Source organism: Anas platyrhynchos, chromosome 13, assembly GCF_047663525.1.
Source record: "Anas platyrhynchos isolate ZD024472 breed Pekin duck chromosome 13, IASCAAS_PekinDuck_T2T, whole genome shotgun sequence".
NCBI lineage: Eukaryota > Metazoa > Chordata > Aves > Anseriformes > Anatidae > Anas > Anas platyrhynchos.
In genome coordinates this window covers 9,307,275-9,329,707 of record NC_092599.1, presented here as the reverse complement: position 1 = coordinate 9,329,707, position 22,433 = coordinate 9,307,275, and the positions used below count along the sequence as shown (strand labels likewise).

Below are 22,433 nucleotides of genomic sequence, written 5' to 3'. Positions count from 1 at the left end.
AAACTGAGAAAAACACTGTTACTGCCAGCTACAGAAGGCAAGTTGTCTGCTGCTATTGTGAATTTTCCAGGAAAACAGAAAAAATGCCTGTCATGTTATTACCATGTGTTGGTATGGCTGTCATTTTTAAATTTCAAATGCCAGTTTGCCTTCTCTAGTGCTAAAATCACAGCCTTGCTAATCCACAGCCAGTAAAACCTAGAAGTAGTGGTGAAGGTGATCGTGAAAAATTGCTGCTTCTAATAAGGCAAAAATGCATTGTTTGTAGGCAACTTCGCTCGTAAATCTTTTTTTTGGAAAGCTGTTTAAGATAATATTCAGGAATGCATTTTTGTTCTGGCTGAGATATCCTTAAAAACTCTTTGTGCTCTGGCAGTATGTCATAAATCCAGTAGTTATGCATTTGTACAAAAATGGCTAAAAGAAGAGAATTACAAATGGGAATTACTTTTCTCTAATGGGATTTTGAACAGTAAAATGATAATGAGAAAAGTAATATGCTTCCTCAACTTTTTCTTTATATTTTGCAGATTGTGAGGCGATACAGTGACTTCGACTTGCTTAATAATAGCTTGCAGGTAACTTTTACCCTTGATATATAGATATAAAATGTCAGAAGGATATATTTAAAATATCTTGAGATATTTTTGTGTATTGTACTGAAGAAAAAATACAAATTCACATTGCTATAAAGGGAAACCGTGATTTCAAATGTAACTTGAATGTATACTTTTTCACTCCTAGGCTTTTTTCTTGTAAAATTATAATTTTAGCATCAAGAGTACCAATTTATATATAAATGGTGGAGATTGGCAGATACTGAATCTTTCCCTTCAGTACTGTGACTTTTCCGGTTTTGTGTGTTATTATTTGTTCCTCCTTTGATTTGAGGAAAGCCAAGGCACATACCAACCTTATAAATTCAGCATTGAAGTGCTATGTGTCTCATTATTTATATTCGTCTAAAAGCACTTCCAGATGCTGCTTATCATGTGATGGATTTCTGTATCACTGAAAAGTGTTCCTGACTTAAACACAGGACTTACTGTGTTTTCTTTTGCTTTTTAGGACAATTATTTCTTTTTAGTTTGTGTGGGAAAAAGCAGGGTATAGGAGCGTGTTTGGGAGAAGGGGGGAAGCAGCAGTGACTCCTGGAGTGAAACTTGTTACTTGAGATTTCCATGGTACTAGGCAAGCAAGACAAAAAGCAAGCACTGCTGTGACTTGAGGGTGTATTTTTATGACTAATTCCCCCCATTAAATGTGTGAATTTGGGAACTTAATATAGCTTCCGCTCCCCTCCTCCCCCCCAATCAAACCAGCTATTTGCTTGATGAGCCTCGGTGAGCAAAAACATGTCAGGATGTTGAATCTTGCGCGCCGATAGGGCAGGAATAATTTGAAGCAGATTAGCAGGTAGATGGGGGAGCAAATTAGTCATAATTCAATAGAGGCAGTGTGGTTGGGTTGTGTAATTATTTTGTTGAATATGCAGTAGCACACAGTAACTTTTGTCATGACCCAGAAACCTCTCGTGTGATGTGCTGAATAAATGCAATACAAAGGTATCTCTTGCTCCAGCAAAATCCAAGATTGAAGATTAGATAGGCACCTGTGGGAACACAAGGAAATGAAATGGTGCTGGTCGACATAGTGCACGGGAGTCATTGTAGTCTCAACCATTGTCAAGTTTTGATAGAGATCACAGAGAAACAATTTTGATGAGGCTTTAAAAAGAAGATAGTTCATTTTACTTTATTTTTTAAGCTACTGTAAGTCCTTCTTAACCATGGGGAACGTGTTAAGGCATGAGAAAGCTTTGTTGTCTTCTCATTTAACTTTCAAATGAGGCAGCTTTAGTGGAAAAGGCAACAGACCTTTTTAGACCTTAAATTTAGAGATGACAGGTTAGGCCTGGGTGGGTGATTAGAAAGGATCAAACAGGGTAGTCGAGACGTAACCCTTTAACTTGGATAGGAGGATATGTAGAGGGAAGCTAAATTAACAGGACATGTTCGTTAACATTTGGCCTTCATCAGTGCAAACTCCTGCTTACTCCCTGAATCTCAAGCTCCTAGATTATTCTGCTTTCAACCATCTGGAAGGGCAAAGATGTATCTGTGTTTGGAGATAGGCTCTTCTCCATACCTCTGGTAGGGAGCCGCCCTCAGACGTGTAATTCTTCAGCCCAGCAGAGGTGAATTTTAAGCCATTATCAAGGTTGCACAGCTCTGCTTTTGACAAACACCATTCTCCAGCCTTATTCTGTATGCCAGGGCTCAAGAGACACAAGACAGTAGCTGATGAGAAACATGCTGAAATTACTGTCTTCCCCCAACTGTTTTGTTCTCGAGCTTTTTTTATAAATTGCTCTTTGTGATGCTGGAGCTGTGGTTTTCTGATCCATTAAGACATACAGCACTCCTCAGTTCTTCCCATCCATAACTCTTAAGCAACAATATTTCATCACAGTGTTCAGGTCCCGTGAGTTGTTTTTAAACATTTTAAGCTTTCACTTGTATATGTAGAAATTAATAAAAAATAAACACACAAAAAAATCCCACAACCAAACAAACCACCACCAAAAAAACGGGCAATAGAAAATATATATATATATCCTCTTCCTTCAAAACTAAAATGTCACTGGAAAAAAAAATGCTGCTGGGGTTCCTTTGCATGCAAAGCTCGAAGTTATTTCAGTTCTTGTGGCATGCTCAATCTCTGTAGGTTTGGGTGCTTCAGTTTGAACACAAAGCTGCAGCTGAGTTGAAATGCAGTTTTTCTACTGTTAATCTGAAGCTACCTGTGCAATAATAGTAAGGACTGAGAACTTAAGAATGTCGTAGGCAAAGGGATGCAGCTCTACCAGACAGCTTGGTAATAAGGAGAGGTGTGTCTGTGACCTTGATCCGCATCAGAAAGCTTCAAGCCAGGTTCCCCGAGACCCAGCCACATACCAGATTGAAAAGCCCCTTGCAGGCCATCCTGCATTTCTTCCTCTTTGTTTCTTTGACAGAGATGTGTGGAGATTATTGCCTGCTCTTCTGCTCTTTTAAATGAGCTGCTGGTAGTTATTTGCAGCAAGATATCTGGCTTCTGTGAAGCCTTTTATTGCAGCTCTTGAGCAGACATTCCTGTGCAGGCTGCGGTTCGAAGATAAGGAAGTTGGTTCCCAGGTTCTTCTGTGCCCCATCCTTGGGTCAGAGCTGAGCTGAGGCCACTGGGATGTACGCCTGTGTTGGGCAGGTCTGGACCTCAGTGAGGTGGTGTTTGGGGTAGGCAATGTTCTCACTGAGCCATGGGTTTTGGCAGACAGCTACAAAAACCTGAGGGCGAAGGCCACTTTCTGATGGAAAATAGAAAATGTGTGGTTGGCTGAAATGAAACAAAAGAAGAAGTAGTGGTTTGAAAGCGTCTGAACTAGAGTCCTTTTTGCTCTGATGGTAGCCAGCTGTCAGGTCAAGAAGGTAAAGGTGACAGTGGTTTGACATGCTTTTCAAGTGAGTCGTGTCAGAAATGCATTTTGTTTTTATTTAGAAACTCTTCTTGGGGTAAGAGTGGTATGCCAAAAGTTCTGATTTGGTGAATTGCAGGTTGTAAGTAGTGCTGTTTTGTTTTGGGATTTTTATTGTTTTTCCTTTCGGTGTAAAAGAGCATTAATAAAAGCTCAGTGGATAGAATGATTTTTATTAACACCTTCTGTAATTCAGATGTAGCCACAGCTCTTTTTCAGCCTATGATTTGTAGCCAGAGCCAGAAGGTTTGGCAGGGAGAAATAATTCCTGTGTTCAAGGAGCAGAAAAGGAGAGGGACTGCTACCTCAGCCACAGTTTGTTGAACTAATCCTTCCATTTTTCCACAAGTTAAAATGAGGATTGTTCAAACCCTCAGAAGTCCCTGTCTTCTCCTCGGTGACCTGTTTGGCTTAGAAGTGAGGTTATTGCATTTAATGGAATTGATTCCTGCAAGACGCCTTTCTTAAAGATAACACCTGTGGAGATGCAGCATACCTGAGGCAGATGCTTTGATCTGCAGGACAGCGATGTGTTAACAACATGAAAAATTTATTCTGGCGATTCATATGATGTAATTGAATATAAACAGTATGCAGCCTAGTTTTGTTTTCTGAAGATGATCTCTCTTTGATCTGACTTACATAAAGCTTTGGATTTCTGCATAATTTTTCATTTTCCTATTTTAAAGCATTTCCCAGATTTTATCTGAAGCTTTGGGTCACACGTCAACATTAAACAACTACTGTATATCTGCCAGTAGATTGCAGCTATTTCTAGGCTGAAAGATACATAGCAGTTCGAAAAATGTATAGCAACAAATTCAGAAAAGAAAGTGGAAAAATTGCACCATATCTGAAGTTACAGGTTTAAAATACTGACAATAAGGGCTGTAAATTATCCATAAAAGCAGTAGAGGCAAGAGGAAAGTTATTGATCTGCATCTCTTTAATAAAGCATAAATCTAGCAGGAGAAAATGGTAAGGTGTTTTTGTTTTGTGTGCTGCTTCTGTATGTGTGCAAAGGTATGTCATACAAAGGATTTGGCTGAGAACTGGAGCTATTTAGTGTCTGAAAGCTTTGTGTAGTGATCTTAAATGCATGACTCACCAGCAAAAATCTATCAGCTTGCATCTTCAGTGTCTTTCCGTTTATGGATCTCTTCACACTGAGATGCAAGCTATTGTCTGACTACCTCTCTCTGATAATAGTACCTTAAAAACCATAAAAGCTTGTATATACACGGTATAGAAATAATTATATAGTAGTTAGCTCACTGCTCAGTCTCTTTTATTTTCTGGATTGTTAGTCTACATCCCCGAGGCATTTTGAGAGCACTGTTAGTAATTTTCCTTCTCTTTTTAAGATCTCAACTCTAAGTCTACCTCTTCCTCCAAAAAAGTTGATTGGAAATATGGAACGTGAATTCATAGCTGAAAGACAGAAAGGACTCCAGGCCTATCTCGATGTAATTACTTCCCATCACATACTGTCTAACTGTGAACTCGTAAAAAAATTTTTGGACCCAAACAGCTATTCTGTAAACTACACTGGTAAGTGAGGAATTGTAAAACTGCATTATGGCTTCTCTTTAGCGTGTGTGCATGTCTTCCATTAATGCTGGCAAGGATTTACACTAAAGCATGTTACAGGGGAAGTAAAACTATTATGTGCAGCTACACAAGCTATCAAAACTCTCATGTATAACCACATGCACGGTATGATAATGTTTCTCCAGGTCTGTACATGAATGATGCTGTGATTGTCAAATCTAAATGTTTGAATCATTCTACAGAGGAGTGTTGAGGGTCAGGATCTAAATAAGATGAACTTGGAGAGGGTGCTAAAGAAACCAAAATCTATTTTTTCCCCAACTGGTGATAAATGGGAGGGCTGGGGGTTACAAGTTATTTGTTTACCACAGTGTGAAGTGGAGCTAAGCTTGTCAGTTCTGTAGTCTGCTAAAACGGCTGATTTTCTGAACAGCAAAGCTTAAATTTGTCATGTTTCTTAGATTTTTCAGATCGAGGGAAATAAATGTGATCATCTTGTCTAGTTCCCACTATCACTTTGGGTTGTGGCACTTCCTAGAACTGATTGTTTGAGATAGGCTCAATGTTTTTTCCTTGATTAAGCCACGTTCCCCCCATTGGAAAATGAGTGCATCCCTTAAAACAGTATCCCAGTGATTGGTTCTCTTCATTATTAAATGTTTCTTCTTTGAATTTGTCTGGCTTCATCCACTGGAAATGGTTAGAATTTGTGTGATAGACTGAAAAACTTCCCCTTCGTGATGAAACCCACACCACAGACTCTTTGCAAAATGCAAAGCTTGTTTTCATAAAAGCACAGCCAGCCTACTCAAGCAGGAACTTACTGCTTCCTTTTCACTTGTCTTTTTGCTCTCTCTTTATGAAACATTTTTCTGTCTTCAGCTTCAAAGTGCAAAGAACATTTCCCGGATGTTTATGCTAAGCAGTGGAGGAGATGCAGATTACTAGTAACTCTTTAAGGATGCAGTTTGTCTGGCTAATGCTGAGCAAACAGTTTAAATCCTTTAGGAGATACTGTGATTTCTGTGTTAATTCTGAATGCTTTCATCAAAATTATTTTTGTGCAAGTTGCAGAGAAGTAAGTAGCAATCAAATTGTTGCCTGTGGTCTTTGGAGACACCATCAATTTGTCTGTTTTTAATCTTGGAGCAGTGAGCTGATATTTATTGCATTGTTACCTCTCTTTTTCATAGCATATTTTTAAAGAGAGGACAGGCTGCAGAGAGATATGGTGCATCCTTACCTTTTTGCTGTGTTTCTAAACCAAGATAAGCCATGTGAGAGAAAACTCCTTGCTGGCATGGTTCCCTTTCTGCCCCTGCTGTCACCACTTCCCACTGAGATTTCCCCTTAAATCGCTTCATGAATACACCAGTTGTATTCCCAGCTGTGGGAGAATTCAGTAACCAGAAGGGTGTCGTTTTTTTGTTTTGTTTTTTGTTTTCCGTCTCAGAAATGCATGTTGGATCATGACAGCTAGAAAAATACCTTTGCCTGCACTGAAAAGGGCAGAATAACATGTAGCAAAACAAAGAGCTGATGCATTTACATGTTAAAAATGACGGTGTAGGCGCACATTAAGAGATTTACAAGTTAGCACTTCTACAGGCATGGCAAAAACATTTTTAAATCTAATGTAGGGTATTCCAGCTATGGAAAGTCTTGCATTTAGGCTTGGAAATGTAGATCTAGTAGAAATAGAAGGCAAACCCACTAAGCTGTGTTTTCTGAAGGCAGTGCTTTCTCTGTTTTCTCAGTGGATTTGACTTCTCAGGTTAAAAATGCAAATGCCCTGTAACTGTGTTTTTATCTGATTTCCTTTTAAAGTGATTTTGCTGACTGAGTCTTAATTCCTGCAGGCTTCCTTCTGGCATTGAACTTTACCTAATATGTGCAAAAAATCACATTAAATAGTCTCTCAAAAACATTTATTTTTTCCAGAAATTGCCTTACAGCATGTTTCAATGTTCTTCCGATCAGAGCCAAAGTGGGAAGTGGTGGAGCCATTAAAAGATATAGGTAAGAAGAATATGTATGTGTGAAAACTTGTCTTATTTTTTCCAGTGGGTTGTCCTAAGATAACAGTACTATCGTTGCTTACAAGCCTTGTGCTGCATGTAAGCCATGTCATTTACTAATGTTTTAATTAAACCTGCTGATGACTCTTTTCTTGTAGGTTGGCGAATACGTAAGAAATATTTCTTAATGAAGATAAAGAATCAACCAAAGGAACGGCTAATGTTAAGCTGGGTATATATACTTTTATGGAATTCCCAAGTCTTTAATAATTATCTTTCCTTGTTTTGTTTATATCAACTACCTGGCGTTAGTGACAGATTCAAGAGCTCAGGCTTTGAAAGCATCTTGAGAGCCCTTAGTTGGTTGTGTGGTGTGGAAAATTCTGCTTCTTTCCTCTGGTGGCAAGTCCAATTTAAAAATTTCTGTGCCAGGTTCCCACTCCTGCACCCCCATTTACTGTTCTTTAGTAGTAATGGTGTATGTAGCTGGTGATCATAGTGTCACATAGCTCACCAAAAGTAACAAGGCGATTCTTTTTCAATATTGGGTTATTTTTACTAGGTTGTTTAGTGGTTCTGACAAGCTAGTCGGTGAGAAAGGCACAAATTGCTCCTTTGCCACAGGCATTTTTGGACGCCAAATAGTTTGTTGTTCCTAAACACTTAGTTATGCTCCTGTGTTGAAACCTGTTGCCCTCTTAATTGTATCAGCACAGCTGTTACTGAGACTTTACTGGTGGGTAGGTGTTGCTAAAACCTGCAGAAGAAGGGGAGAGGTGGTTTTGGTGGAGGGGAAGAATGGTGAGAGTTATGCTTTACTAGTTCACAGTTTACACAGTGCTTCAGTTTGGGTTTGGCAGAGTTCATACAGTGGTAGTAATAGAGGTCAGATACGGAGGAGGAAGCAGACAATAATGCTTGCTTACTGTAAGGTCAGATGCTTTGTATTGTGAAAGCATGACCTTACTCATTCAGCCTTTTAAAGTTTGCTTCTTTATGTGTAATTTGCTGTTCAAAATTTACCTTTGAGCAGCTGTCTTAATTTGTGAGAGCAGAATGTAGATCATTTTTTTTTTACGGAATGCAACATATATTGCTATGCCTTTTCTTTTCCTATTTATTTCTAGGCTGATCTAGGCCCTGATAAATACTTGTCTGACAAAGACTTACAGTATGCTGTGAAACTTCTTTCTTCCTGCTCTGTGAGTATTCCTTGAAGACTTTTAAATTGTGCCAGCGCACAAAAAAAAGTGCTTACAAAAGCTGATCTTGCAGAAGTACATCTAGATTGTTAGAAATAGTTTGTAATTTTCCTTTCATTTAAAGATGTGTGAACCTTTTAATTAAATTCCCCGCACAATATGAGCTAACATGTTCCCAGTGCAAACAATAAACCTGCAGGATTTTTACAGAAGTTTGAGTTGTAGCTAATTGTATTTTTCCCATCTGGTACAGTACTGTGAGATCACGAGCTTTTATTTCATCTTCTCAATACTTTTAGGCTGTTAGGGTAGTGCTGCCTAGATGTCATTGTTATCCAGTGTACTGGGGATATTCTTGGGCAGCAGTGCACAAGGCAGTGGAATGAGTCATTATTTTTTTGGTTCTTTGAACTTGGGACAGCAATGTCTTACTAGAGGCGCGATGAAGGTTGTACAGTGTAAGTTCCTGTGTAATGCCAAATTATAAAACTGACACCTTATAAATCCAGTAGACGTCTGTGCGAATAAAAAGGATGACTGAAAAGGATGGTATTTCAAATGGGTAAACCTCTACATGTAGTCCTGAAACTTGGAAGTGCACATACCAAAATAGGCTGAAAATTAGCCTTTTAACCCCCAAACCAGACCAAACCCAGTATAATAAAATAAGATCTGAACAAGGGGTCTCTTCCTAACTAGCAATTTCAGTTGATGTATGTGTTGCACATGTAATTTATTTCAACATGTGCTGTCTCATTTGGTTTTATAACGTTCCAGGAAGTTGTTACACGGATTTCTAAAGATGTAGGGCTGTTATGACAATTATTAATGCTGTCTTTCCTTGTGTGCCATAGTTGTATAAAACCATGAACGAATTTTTTAGCTTAGCTAATGTATTAAGTGTTAATTGGGGTGGATTCTTCATTTGTCTAAACTCCCGGTCTTTTAATTTTTAAAACAAAGAGGACAGTGGATTTTTCTGGATTTATTGTGGATATTGAGCAATGTCCTTGTGAAGTTTTCTTTGCATTTGCTTCAGGGTAAGAGTGAATAACTTGAGCAAATGTCACTGACAGAATCCAATTTATTACTTCAAACATACAATTCAGACCGATCTTGTGTTTCTTGTGAATCAAGCAAAAATTAATTACAAAATCTGTCATCTGAAACTTACCTAGAGTTTCTTCTTTTGGTAGCATCCCTATATTTACAAAATCACTTTTGCCACTGCCAATGAATCTTCAGCACTGGTTATTAGACCATTCAGTGAAAAAGGGACACTAAAGGACCTTATTTATAAGGTAATGTCTTCTCTCCCTCTTCCCCCAGTTCAAATGGTTGGAATGACCACAGTCTTTTCTAAAACTGTTTACAATGTATTGCTAAGCAAGCTAAGACAATTCCTGGCTTTTCTGGGCATGCTACTTGATACGTATACTTCTTTTAAAGGCAAAACCAAAAGACCCATTCCTGAAGAAGTATTGCAACCCTAAAAAAATTCAAGGTCTTGAACTTCAGCAAATAAAAACATATGGAAGACAAATATTAGAGGTAATTTATTTTGCTTTCTTTACCAGCCTTTATGTGTTGGTGGGTGTTTGATTGTTTTGATTTTTTTTTTGTTTTGTTTTTTTGAGACCAACTAAGTAGAAAAATAGACAAACTTCTGTGTATGCAAGCTTTTTTCTTGGCAGCAGTCTTCAAAGCTAAATTTAAATTGAGATTAACTGCTGGTACTTGAATTTAGATATTTATGTGTGAGGCCACTTCTGACAAAAAATAAACAAAAAAAGAATAATAAAAAGGCAGCTGTTACATGTGGAGCTGAGGTGGGAGAGAGGTGGTAGTGTAGTTTATGTACCACGGGGAGAAAAGGGAAAGAAGTAATTCATATCTTACGGAATATGGACCACAAAATCGTTGTCACTGATTTTTTTTTAATTTTAAAACTTTAATATTCTGTAGAATTGTGACTTTGTTTCCACATCTCTCTGGAAGGTGTCCATAAGCCAGCTTTGAGTATTAGCATCAAATGTTTGTTTTGTGAGAAATGTTACCAGTGAAATGGGAATGAATAATCAGCCAAAGGTGATGCAGATAGAAGATCAAGTTGAGCAGGCATTCTAAATTAGAGGCCTCGTTTATTATTTGTCTGCTTTAGTACTGGAGCAGTTGAGATCTTGAGATTATCAGAGAGTCTTGTGACAGTGCTTCTGTCTTGGATTTTTTTTCAGGTATTAAAATTCTTACATGAGAAAGGATTTCCTTATGGCCATCTTCACGCTGCCAATGTAATGTTGGATGGGGACACGTGCAAATTACTGGATCTAGAAAATTCCTTGTTGGGACTTCCATCATTTTATCGATCATACTTTTCACAGTTTCGGAAAATTAATGTAAGTTTCAGAAAATTAATGTAGTTGATTCTTACACATCCCTTGATCCTCAACTAGTGTTTGTGGAGAACTGACTTGAATGAAAAATGTCTCCCTCAACGATCCCCTACCACCTTTTTTCTTTTTATTTTACTTTCAATGTGGCTGCAAAGAGGTTTTGCTGCAGCACACTATAGACACTGTAGTGAGCAGAAGGGGAGTGCAAATTAGCGTTTTCTTGACAGCCACACACTGGCACAAATATAGGTGAACTGCAGCCTTGTTTTTAAGACTGCTTTTCATACTTGTACACATCAAGCTTATAAAAGATATTTTTTAAAATTTATCTGAAGGGTGTCTATTAACTGCAGGTTTATAGAGGAAAATACTATCTTCCTACAAAATATTAAACCTAATTTGTCCTGTTGTAGTGATACAGTCTTTTAGCTAGCGCCTTGCCTTGCAATGCGTATTGTAATAAATTACATACAGCATCATGAGACAGCTGCTTGCTGACCTTGCTAAACAAATTTTACTGTGTTTAGCAAGAGAAATGATCAAAAGTTCATGGTTAGTCCAAATCTTTTAGTGCCATGAAAGCACTAAGCCTCCTCCAGTAAGAGAATCCACTTCTCTATAAAACATGTTTCAGAAATATCACAACTATGCTGCACATATGTACAGCTTATACAAGCCCAAGGAGGGGTGAAGGAGGCTCTCCTAGCCTTGTTTGGTATGTATTTCTACAGGGAGGTAGATACAAAGACAGCAAAGTGGCAGCTGGTTGTATTGTCATGACTCTTACTCTTTCCCGTTTGATGTAGCTAGGAAAATGCGTTCAGCTGTGATTTGTATCAGTACGGTTCTCTAATCTTCTGTGTATGAAATGAAATTGTTCCTTACGCATTTTTATGGAACATGACAATAATGTGCTCTGGTTTGCATTATCATTTGCTGAAAGAAAGAAGTAACTTCTTTTGCTTGAGATGGTAAGATTTCATTTGAGGTAAAAGTTGTGCAGGGTTAGGCAGTGGTTGGAAACTTAATGATTCCTCTTTTCATGCAAGGCCACCTTTTTTCTCAAAATTGTTACCGAATGTTTTAAAACCAGTTGTGGATAAACCAATTAGTTCTGGCAAGTTGTGTTTTTCATTTTTTTTTTTTCCTCTACAGACTTTAGAAAGCATTGATGTACATTGCTTTGGGCACTTACTGTATGAAATGACATATGGAAGACCCCCAGATACAATTCCAGTAGACAGCTTCCCTCCTGCACCATCCGTGTTTGTTGGTTAGTATATGTTTAAGACAATGTCAGTCTGACTTCCTGGCTACCCTTACCTTTTACTGAAGCTGAAATGTTGTGAAATAGGAGCCTAAGACTTTAGTAGCCTGTAACAGGAAATTATTTAGCAATTTTAAAATATAGCAAATGTGTTCTTCCTCAAATATGTAGCATATAAATGTTTTTTTTAAACTTTTTTATGAGTGATAAAACAGTGTGTAGTGATTAGATGTCTGGATCCCCTGGCCTCATGTCTAACATTCTTGAAAAGTTTGTGTGTGTAACAATAATACTATAATAAAAAACATGTGTCATAAAGCTTCATCACCGCTTAGTTGATGGAATACGTGGGGGAGCATAACACAGAAGTGCCAGGCTTTCATTATAATTTGTTTGCTATTCTGTAGCGCAAAAATGTGTCCGTACTTATTTTTTTCTTTGGTAGTGTCTGTGTTGGAATCCATTCTGACCTGTGAAGCTATGAAGAATGGCATGCCAACTGTTTCACGGCTCTTACAGATGCCGTAAGTGTTAATGTACTTGTTCCATGCTCATAGTAATATTTTTAATTATTTAAGGAGGAAGAATCTTTTTGCTCGTTCCTTATCTGGAAGATTTGTTCCTCATTCTGAGGGATGTGTAGTGTATCCCAAGTGAGGGTTTAAAACTGATGGACTTCATGGTCCCATTGCTTTTGAATATGATAGGAGCTCATTTAAAATTTCTGTCTTTTGGGGTGCTGGAGCTGTTACGAGTGCATTTTACTTAGCATGGTGCTGTGGTTTCAAATGATCGAGCTATTAAAGCAGTGCAAGCACGATTAAGAACATGTACAGATCATTTAAAGCATTTAGTGTAAGGAATGTTTTTGTGTGACCCTTTTAGATCTACTTCAGTAGATTTAGCTATCAGTTTACTTACGACTTAGCAAAATAAATCTCTAGCTCTGCTTGGCAGAAACATTTAGACTGGGTCAAAGCCTTGTGCAGAAGTTCTGGCTGGTTTCTTGCAAGGCTGGCTTAGGGACTCAGTGAAGCATAAACAGAAAATATTTCCTTCCAGGCTGTCCTCCTCGTGATGTAGTGAAGTAGTAAAAGTGGATACGGAGTGAGAATAGGATGCAGCAAGTGTCAGTGCATGACTGAGCAGGAGACTGTACCTGTCTGCAGTGCCACCCGTCCTGCAGCTAGGAGACAGCAGTACTGGGGAAGTTGTCTGCAGGCCCTGCGCTGTGACGTGTCATCAGCGTGCTGAGCACAGAATCACAGTTCCTGGTGGGCTCGCTTTTTGATAGTATGGGGTGCCAGAATCGTGACCTCATAAATGACAGATTGCCCATATCTAAATCTGGGTCTGATCTCACAGCGTACGGATTGCAGGATGTTTAGAGCATGCTCCAAGAGTCATATTTCCTGGTTGGGACGGGTCCCTGCAGTCGTGTCCCAGCCTTCTATTCCTTCTATTCCTCCCTTCCTCTGCTCTTGAAGGAAGCAGGAGGTAGAGAGAAGAATGTATGGAGAAATTCTGGAAGAAAACTGTGACTACAGAAATATCCAAGTGTTAGATGTTGAACAAACAATCTGTACCTGGCTCTATCTGCTGTGTAGGATATGTACTACATTCCCTTCACAGCCATACTCTTTACAAAAGTGTTTTTCATAATGTGTAATGTGATGAATATAACTTAAATATTTGTTAAGCTATTCCAAATAAACTATGAGTTTACTTTAATTTTGCAAGGATATGTAATCAGAAAGGGGCAGAAAATTGCCCTGTAAACAAAGGTGAGCTTTATTTTTTCTTTAGCCTTGTTTTAATTTGAGTTATTTCTGATTTTTTCATGGACTACTGATCTTACAGTCTTGATTCTATATTTAATTTTGTTTTCTCTAGTATAGAACTGTGATAACTTTCCATAGTGAACGTCAACAGAAATCTCTGAAATGCTTATTTGGGAGCCAGGCTTGGTGATCTCTTTCTGGGACAGTTTTCTAGTATGTTCTCCAGAACAAAGTACCTTGAAATGGACTAAGTAGTTGATTTTCAGACTAACATTGCCCTCTAGTGTCTTTGTTTTGGATGGAAAAGTAATAATCATTTATAGTCTTGCTGATGGAGGCAAGTGAAACTGTTAGGATAGTTGCTTTAATTACCTTTGCTGGAGTATGGACAAGAATGCAGATATTTTGAAATGTTTGCTCATTGATCTTTTACGTGGTTCTTGTTAATGCTAAAGTAACAGTTGTGCTAAGAGTGCACCTGAACAGATCAATGATTTCTTAGGTGAAATTTATTAAGGTCCCTGTCAATCTTCTGTTATTAAGGAATCAATGTACTTACAAGGAAAAATCATTTGTTTTGGGAAGTCCTTGTCTGCCTTTGATAATTACAGCCATTCTTTCAGCTTTCAAAATACATCCTAGAGTCTTGCTAATTCTGCTGTCAGTAGTGGCTATGTTCTGAGGGCTCGATGCTGCTAATTATAAGCAGGGCTTGGAAAATAAAAAGCAGTACATCGTCTGTGGGGGGAAAAAAACAGTGAGGTAGGGAAGAGAACTGAGAAGAGGAAAGAGGGAGTTAGGTGAACAGAGGGAGTGTTAGGTGAACAGTATCAGTAGTATTCCCTCTGGTTCTGCCTGTCTCTTGGGAATAATGTTCCTTTCTTTTTCTTTTTTGCACCCACTCACAGATTATTCAGTGATGTCCTGCTAACAAGCTCTGAGAAACCACAGTTTAAGGTAAAGTTGAACGTTGATTTGCTGATGTTTGTGGAAGCACCAAGTTGTGGGTAGCTATGCATCAATTAACAAATAGGGTAGAGGACAGCTGGCTTTACCTGGCTTTATGGTGATTCCCATTGGTATTTGGATTCCTTTGCTGAATCATACCCAAGAAAATTATATCAACTCTTCAAAGAGGGCACAGTGTGACCCATGAGTGATTGAAGTGTAGCTCTTGTATTGGAGCTAATTTGCATGATTAATCATGGTGCCCTACTTAGCAGCCTCGTTTTGCTGAAATTGCTAAGGGCTGTGGAATCTGATTTTGCTAGGTTAGATCACTGGCACGTTGTAGCCAGCTGCAGTGCTGGGACTTTCAGGGAGCTGCTTCTTGCCCCTATCAGGGAACTGCCCCGAAGCAGGCATGTGCTGTGTGTCTTGTGGTGGTCGGCCTTATGGCATTTTGGGGATGTGACTAGGGTACCAAAGTAATTAGCTGTTCCTGGCTTTAGACAGGCAACATGGTCAGATGAATGGTGAGTTTTGAGCTGTGAAGTTGTATTTTCCTTTATCACATTTTGTGCTATTTTTTCCCCATTCTGTATTAGGTTCCTACTAAGCTAAAAGAGGCATTGAAAATGTCCAAGGAATGCATAGAAAAAAGATTAACAGAAGAACAGAAATTGGTAACTACTGCATTTCTTTACTGTATTTCCTACAGACATTGTTTCCTCTTAACATGTTTAAATGGGGAAAGTGACCTTTTACTCAGTGATTTTGAGCAATAAAGGTTTTCATCACCATATTTGCTTTCCCAAAAAATACAGTATTGAGGAGCTGTAGAACAGCTGATGAATGTATGGCGTTAGACTGTTTCAAGTGGTGCAGCTTCACAGTGACTCCTAAGTTAAAGGATCATTTTAACTGCAGTGTGAGGCTCCATAATCTACCAGCAACAGTAAAGATTAGAGTTAAAAATTTTAAAAGAAAACTAAATGTGCAAAGTGACTACAGTGTTCTTTTCTTGCATGCCAAGCATATGCCTTGCCTGACAATATTTGAGATTTTAACATTGTCTTTTTTTTATTTTCCCTTAATTTTGAAGATTCACCAGCACAGAAGACTGACAAGAGCGCAGTCTCATCATGGCTCTGAAGAAGAAAAAAAGAAAAGGAAGATCTTAGCAAGAAAGGTAATCAGTCTTTAAATAGGTTTCTCACACAGAAAATTACTGAATGTGTGGCATGAACAACCACAGGTGTGCTGCTGGATTCTGTTTCATGCTTCTCTGTACTACCTCCTTATTTGAAGTGATAACTTTTCCTAAATGGTAGCCGACTTGTATATTGGTTTAACCTGTTTAAGGTTACTTAATGAAAACAGGCTTAGTTAATACCTAATACACAGATAACAGCCTGTGCTGCTGCTGCTTGCTGCCCAGTGAAGGTCTTGGAGCAGTTTTTTATTCTATAGCACGCTGTGTTTCTGATCCTTTTTGGTGGGTCAGCTTTCTGCATTTCCCTTGCTGTCAGAGGGTACTGAAGTTGTCCTTTTTGCTTGCCTGGAGGTATTTGAGCCACATGTTGGATGCAGGGAGAACAGTATTGGGCATTGATAAACCTTGTGTGATACAGCAGATGGCTGTTACAAATCTCTGTGTCAGCTCAGTCCTCATCAAGGAAAGAGGTTATTCATTTACTCCTTCTGTTTCTTTTGCTTTGTTTAAAGAAGTCAAAACGCTCTGCCTATGAAAGTGGGGAAGAACACTCAGCAAAATACAGCAACTCAAATAACTCAGGTAACTACAGAGAAAAGAGTTTGCTTCTACACAGCTATGATGATTTTTTTTGTTGTTACTGTAATTTTCTGTCTAAAAAAGGTCCAGGGTCACCATCAGTTTACATGGTAATGTTGGACTACCAAGCCTGATAGCACTGTTTTGAGTATTTAATAATATATAAATTGAGGGCTTAAAAATGCCATCAGTTTGAGATTTTTCAGCTACCTAATATAAAACACTCTGTCCTCTCTTCTGTGCTCCATTCCTAAAAATAAATAAATAAATTAAATAAAATAAAATCAGTTTCTTCAATCTGTTTGACATTTGAGTGGCATAATAATACCATGATTTGGGCCATTCAATGATGCAGCCTTCGGAGAGAAACTCCAGGGTGATCTGTATTCTTCAGTAAGGTATTAAGATGAATGAAAAAAATATCTTTTCAATTGCTGCTTCGGTGTCAATTTCTAAAACAACAAAGCATTTGACAGGTCCTATAGTTAAAAGGAATGGTGTGTACTAATGAAAAGTTTGACAGTTATCTTGCATGCTTAAAATGTGTCCGAAAGCAGCCTACTGTGGAATTGTCAGAATAACTTGTGGAGTACAGCAACTGACTAAAAATCATCTCTTAGAAGGAGAAGTGGGGTGCCATCCATGCAGTGGCACAACTCTTAAGGAAAACAGAATTTGGACGCTGAAATCCAACAGCCTAAGCAACAGAAAAGAAGGGTTTCCCATTGAGGAGTGCTGTTGAATGTGCTTCTAATGTGTTTGGACCTCCTCTCCTACTATGTGCCATAAAGCCTCTCTGTTCAGATTGGGTCGGAATGACAATATCCGTATGAATGGGAACTTTTCCCAAGTTTTCAGTGGAAGCAGGGTTGAATCATCAGTCAATAAAGTTGGCCTGTTTTCAACAATCTGTCTTGTCTGACTGTTGAATTTTGTATCACAGCTTTAGTTACTAGACTGTTGTTTTATTTAGCAGGCTCTGGGGCGAGTTCCCCATTAACATCTCCATCATCCCCCACGCCACCCTCTACAGCAGGTAAGCTCAAGAGTCATTACAGTGTCTGTCTTTTTCTTTGTGTGTTTTTTTTTTTTTAAACCTCCCTAACTGTATTATTTCCAAAGATGATTAAGGGATGATGGTCTTCAAGGATGGAACACAAAAGATGGCATTTATCTTGTATCAGCCTGAGCGTGGGTATTTGCTCGCTTTTGAGGGCCATAGAGAACTTAATACAGTTTCTTTTTGTTTAATAACCTTTTCTTGTGGTATACCTGATTTACCCATAGAGCATAAGTGTTTGTTTCAAAGTCTCTATTAGTCTAGTCCTATGAGTATTGCTACCTTCCAGACATTTTCTGGCTTTCATGTTGCAATATCCATTTGTTCTGATGTTAATGGCCAGGGGACTCTGAAATACTGTTTGCTGATCCCTTGTTTTTGTGTACTGTTTGTTTACACCTGTATTGCTGTGTTGTAATTTCAGAGGTTTTGTGTCTGACAAATTGGGTAGCTTAGGCTGCATAAATCTCTTCTCTGCTAGCCCAGTGGTGACACCAGTAGAGCAGCTTATGCAGAGAAACAAATCAGAAACAGATTTGGGTCAAAAATAAACACTTCATTTTTAGCCAGTTGCCTCTTCCAATTTGCTAGGTAGCTGTGCAGACAGTTTTGCTAATGTTTAGGACAGGTGGTGGGATGTGGTGCAGAATCTACTTGAGTGGGCATCGCCAGAAATAGAAATACTTGTGAAAGTTTGATTGCAAATCTGAATATTGAGCTACAGTGGACAGGCTTCAGTCAGAAAGGCTAGAAAAGCAGCACTGGCAAACATTAACAGCAAAAGATGTTAATGGAGAATATATCTGGAAGGGAAGCTGTCTGTAATGTCTGTTATGACAACTCGTGCCATACAATTCCTACTCACAGGAGCTTTCTGTAGAGTACAACTTGTTAACCAAAGTGAGGAAATCAAATTTGTTTGCTGTGGGTGGTCTTTCAAAGGATGCTGCAGCTTGTGAGTTTGAGTTTCAAATCATTTGTGCTGAAATTCAAATTAGTCACTTCTCCTTCAAGTTGGGAGCACGTTGAAGTGTATGTTTTCTGAACTAACTTCTTCCAGTTACTCTAAACAAGTTAATTACAGTTGTTGTGTTGCACAATAACAGCTCTGTTCTCTGGATGCATTGACTCCTAGCTGGAGGGTTTATTTCACGTTCTGTATGCTTTAAATAGGAAGTGGCTGAGAACGCAGAAGAAAATCCCATGCCTTCAAAAGGGGATTTAGAAAACATTATTTTTCTTTCTGAAATCAGACTACCTTTTACTTGCATTTTGGTTTTAATGTGTGTTGGAACTTGACTGCAAGCTCTTTCAAGTTCTGAGCATATGGTGCAGGTTTGTGTGTAGACATGGCTCAGATGGCTAAAAACAGCTCATGTTTTGGCCCAAAAAATTGGCTTTGATGTTCCCACCCCGTCACAGTGTTGGTCATCCTGCTGGCAGTGTACATGTGGAGACTTTTAGTGATCTGCCCCATGTCTGACATGGTGCACAGTGCCTGACCTGCATTCAAATCTGGGAGTGCTTTGGTGGGCTGATGGTGTTGATGCATTTGAGTTGGCATGAAGGCAAGGGTCACCATCTCAGGAATGCTTTCGTAAGTAGAATTTATTGAAGAAACTTCAGATACTAGCTCCAAGAGAAGGATAGTATGTTTGATTTTTCACCAGCAATGTTGTCCTTGTAGCTATTCTGTGCAACTGTGCTGTTCATGACCTGTTGCAAAACTCACTGGCCCCATGGTAGGACTTTTTTTTTTTTTTTTTTTTGTGACAGTTGATGCATCTGTAGCCTCTCTCTCTTTTTCCCTGTTCCCTTTGGTTTACTAAGGATATTTACCTCTAAACCAAAATTGCTTGTGGATGTCAGTGTGGTGAGATGACCCTCAAAAGGCGAATGAGGTTTTCAGTCTGTCTTTCTGGTTTGGTTGTGGTGTGTTAGTATCATGGCATGTTAAAGCATCTTGCTGATACAGTGCCAAACCAAAAAGAAGGCTGATAGGGAAAAGGGTATCCAACAGAAGCTTCTGTCCTTGTGGCCTGTTCCCATCCTCGTCAATGTGGTTTGTGGGTATGTACAGAGCCAGAAACACTGACCAGGCTGCTATGCCCTGGGGAAGGAACCTCATTCAGGGGGTTTCTTGCACGTTGCGATATGCTTCCTCTCTGAACAAAGTGTGAGACTTTGCTTGCAGTGGAGCGCTTGGTGTAGTCAATGCAAAATGTACCAGGAATGAAAATGAGTGCAGCTACGATGGCTGCGGCTGTAGGATTGAATGTAACCTGCTCTGAGGGGAGGGGTGTCTAGTAGAGACCTGGATTCCCATGGGAGTTTCTCGCTGATTAGTTTCTCACTTGTTTTGGGTCAGTTTTGTTGCAGTTACCTGGATAACTACCATTTTGAAATACATTTAGATCAATGAGCCTAATGTAACTTCTGTGTTTCTGACATTCTCTCTTGAATGTTTGATTTATATTTTCCCCCCTACTTGCACACTTTTATCTACTTTGCTTCTTTGAATGTCTGTTATTGTTCTTTGTGGCTAGGATCAGAAGGGATGTAGAACACTGTGGTGTGGGTTATTTAAAACTTCACTATGTTTTCTCCAAATCCAGTAAGCCCATAAAATTCCAGAAAGCTCTCTGTGGTAGAAGTTTGGAGGGTGCCATTTTGGCCAACCCCTTCAGAATGATATCAATAAATAGGATTGCTGCCCTGCGAGAATAAAGTGCGAGAGTTGTACTGTACTTTAGCTTTTTCTGTGCCAGTTGTTCTGAATGTTTCCTAAAGAGCCATGTGGTGCATCTTTTCTGCTCTTCAGCTGTCTATAAGACCATTTTAATGCTTTAGCAAGCACTGTTCTTGAGTGTCTGATCCATGTAGCATAAGTGTAAATTCGGGTGTTAATGTGACAGGACGTGTTCCACGAGCTGAATGAATTTCATCTTCTGTGGCTAATATTCCTGCAGATTTCTTGCTAAATACCTCTCAATGCACTTTAATACTGTAAAGCTTGAATTACAGCATGTGCAATTGAAAGTATGTGTGTTGCATTTGTACATCAGGTATAATAATCCTTGCAGCATGGAAAATGGTGGTTCATTGTTCAGAATTCACAGCATTGAATATGTAATATGAAAAAATCAATCTGCTATCCCCACGTTTTTCAGTGAATGAGAATGTATTGATTTTTGTACTAAATTTTCAGCTAACGCTATCTGTTTTTCTTACTTTGACACGAGATCCGGATGATTAACTTGTGTCCTCTCTCTTTCTCTGCTGTCTTCAATAGAGCATGCATCATTTTGAACGTGAATTTTCGGAAAAGTAAGCTAATGCTGATTTATCTCTTTAAAGATGCTCTGTTTCTGTATGGGAAAGTTGAATGCAAATCTTAAACTTGCTTAGTATTGGGAGGGAATAGAAGAAAAAGATCTGAACATTCTTATGGATTATTTTAATGAAATACAGCATCTTTAAAAACTATCACTAAAATGATGTTCTTTGTTTGCATCCCATTCTCTCAGCAAATTTTTAATGCTATTTGCACAATTACTGTCACTTTAAATTCATAATTAAGTTTTTGTTTCAATTCAGGCATCAAGTTTACTGCATCTGATTTACTTCCTATTCCTTTTAACACACTCTCTTAACAAAAATGTCCCTGTAAAAAAACCCTTGGTAAGTTCTTGTTTGAGTGTTTTATTGTTATAACTGTAAATGAGTAAATGTGTGTTTGCAGGCAACTCCTTCCAGCATATGCATTGGAAAGGTCTAGGGATAATTGAGCACTTGTCTGAAATATTTTTCCTGGTAAATATGGGAAAATACTTCATTGTTGGGTAGAACAATTTTTTAGTAGATGTAGCTGTGTACAAATACACTGGAGTGAGCTAAGATTTCTTTTGCACCACTCATGTCCAGAAGGGAAGGACTGCGTGACTAATTGAAATGAATAGATTTGAAGGATTTTCAGAATCAAGCTTTTAAATAACAGGTTCAATATGTAATGGTCACACCTAGTCAGATACTATCTTAAAACCTGTGTGTATTTATATTTTAAGGCAGAGATAAGATCTCCTAAGAGTTTCTTTTAACTGTGTGATGTTGGCAGCACAATTTCAGTAATATTTAGTCCTGAGGAACTTAACACACTTGCAGGAAGGTGGCCTCTCCCCCTACTTCTGTGTCCTTTATGACACCGTTTTGAAATAACCAGACCAAAATCTGAAGGCAGCACATGGAAACTTGGCCTAATTCTTATATAGTGGCTTTTTGCCCATTGTCAAATAGGTACCTTCTTTTGCCGAATGCATTACTGTTTGTATTCCACACCAAGTCCTTGCCACTGTTCTCATGATCGTTCCCTATTGTGTCTTGTACAACCACTTGCATAACCTCTTCGATCTCATCTTGCTGTTAAGCTAAAAATCTGGTCTTTGTTCTCTACAACTCTTGCATCTCTTTCATAGAATAGTTTAGGTTGGAAAACACCTTTAAGATCATTTGGGACGCCAGACCTTTGTGTTGTTCTGCTCTGACCACTTTAACCTCGAAAGTGATTACTTCAACTGCTCTTGGTCTTGTTCTTGTGGCAAATTGTCAAGTTTTGCGTTACTGTGCTCTACAGTCAGTGTGTATACAGAGACATGAGAAACAGGACTCTAGCCTAGGGGATGATTTTCCAGTGTTTCTAATAACAAATTATATCTTTGGCTACTGTAAAAACACAGGTTTGGATATTTAGATGACCTCAAGGCATCAATATGCAGTTTGCTGTTTCAGTTCATGCTAACATTGTGCAATGCTCTGATTACTTAAGAGAGTAGTTGATCCACATGCAACGGGCATGTTAAATTGTTCTACTTGATCCCTGGTATTTCTGCTAAGACCTGAATGCTACTTCTGAAAGG

At 38.7% G+C, this 22,433-nt stretch overlaps 1 protein-coding gene across 10 annotated transcripts in view; it reads left to right on the top strand.

Annotated features, from left to right (window-relative positions):
- Window positions 1–22,433, top strand: part of PXK (PX domain containing serine/threonine kinase like) — a 36,651-nt gene that overhangs the window by 11,351 nt on the left and 2,867 nt on the right. Inside the window, exons 3-19 of one of the 10 annotated variants that reach the window (XM_072044221.1) lie at window positions 531–578; window positions 4,879–5,065; window positions 7,007–7,084; window positions 7,242–7,315; window positions 8,211–8,285; window positions 9,482–9,586; window positions 9,735–9,836; window positions 10,520–10,681; window positions 11,834–11,951; window positions 12,391–12,469; window positions 14,635–14,683; window positions 15,274–15,351; window positions 15,771–15,857; window positions 16,394–16,463; window positions 17,437–17,496; window positions 20,813–20,847; window positions 21,118–21,201. In XM_072044221.1, coding sequence (XP_071900322.1) covers window positions 531–578; window positions 4,879–5,065; window positions 7,007–7,084; window positions 7,242–7,315; window positions 8,211–8,285; window positions 9,482–9,586; window positions 9,735–9,836; window positions 10,520–10,681; window positions 11,834–11,951; window positions 12,391–12,469; window positions 14,635–14,683; window positions 15,274–15,351; window positions 15,771–15,857; window positions 16,394–16,463; window positions 17,437–17,496; window positions 20,813–20,829 — 1,389 coding nt within the window. In that variant the 3' untranslated portion in view covers window positions 20,830–20,847; window positions 21,118–21,201. Of the gene's footprint in view, window positions 1–530; window positions 579–4,878; window positions 5,066–7,006; window positions 7,085–7,241; window positions 7,316–8,210; window positions 8,286–9,481; window positions 9,587–9,734; window positions 9,837–10,519; window positions 10,682–11,833; window positions 11,952–12,390; window positions 12,470–14,634; window positions 14,684–15,273; window positions 15,352–15,770; window positions 15,858–16,393; window positions 16,464–17,080; window positions 17,371–17,433; window positions 17,497–20,812; window positions 20,848–21,117; window positions 21,202–22,433 lie in introns of those variants that run through there. The other 9 variants (XM_072044220.1, XM_072044222.1, XM_072044219.1 and 6 more) reach the window with 9 other exon arrangements.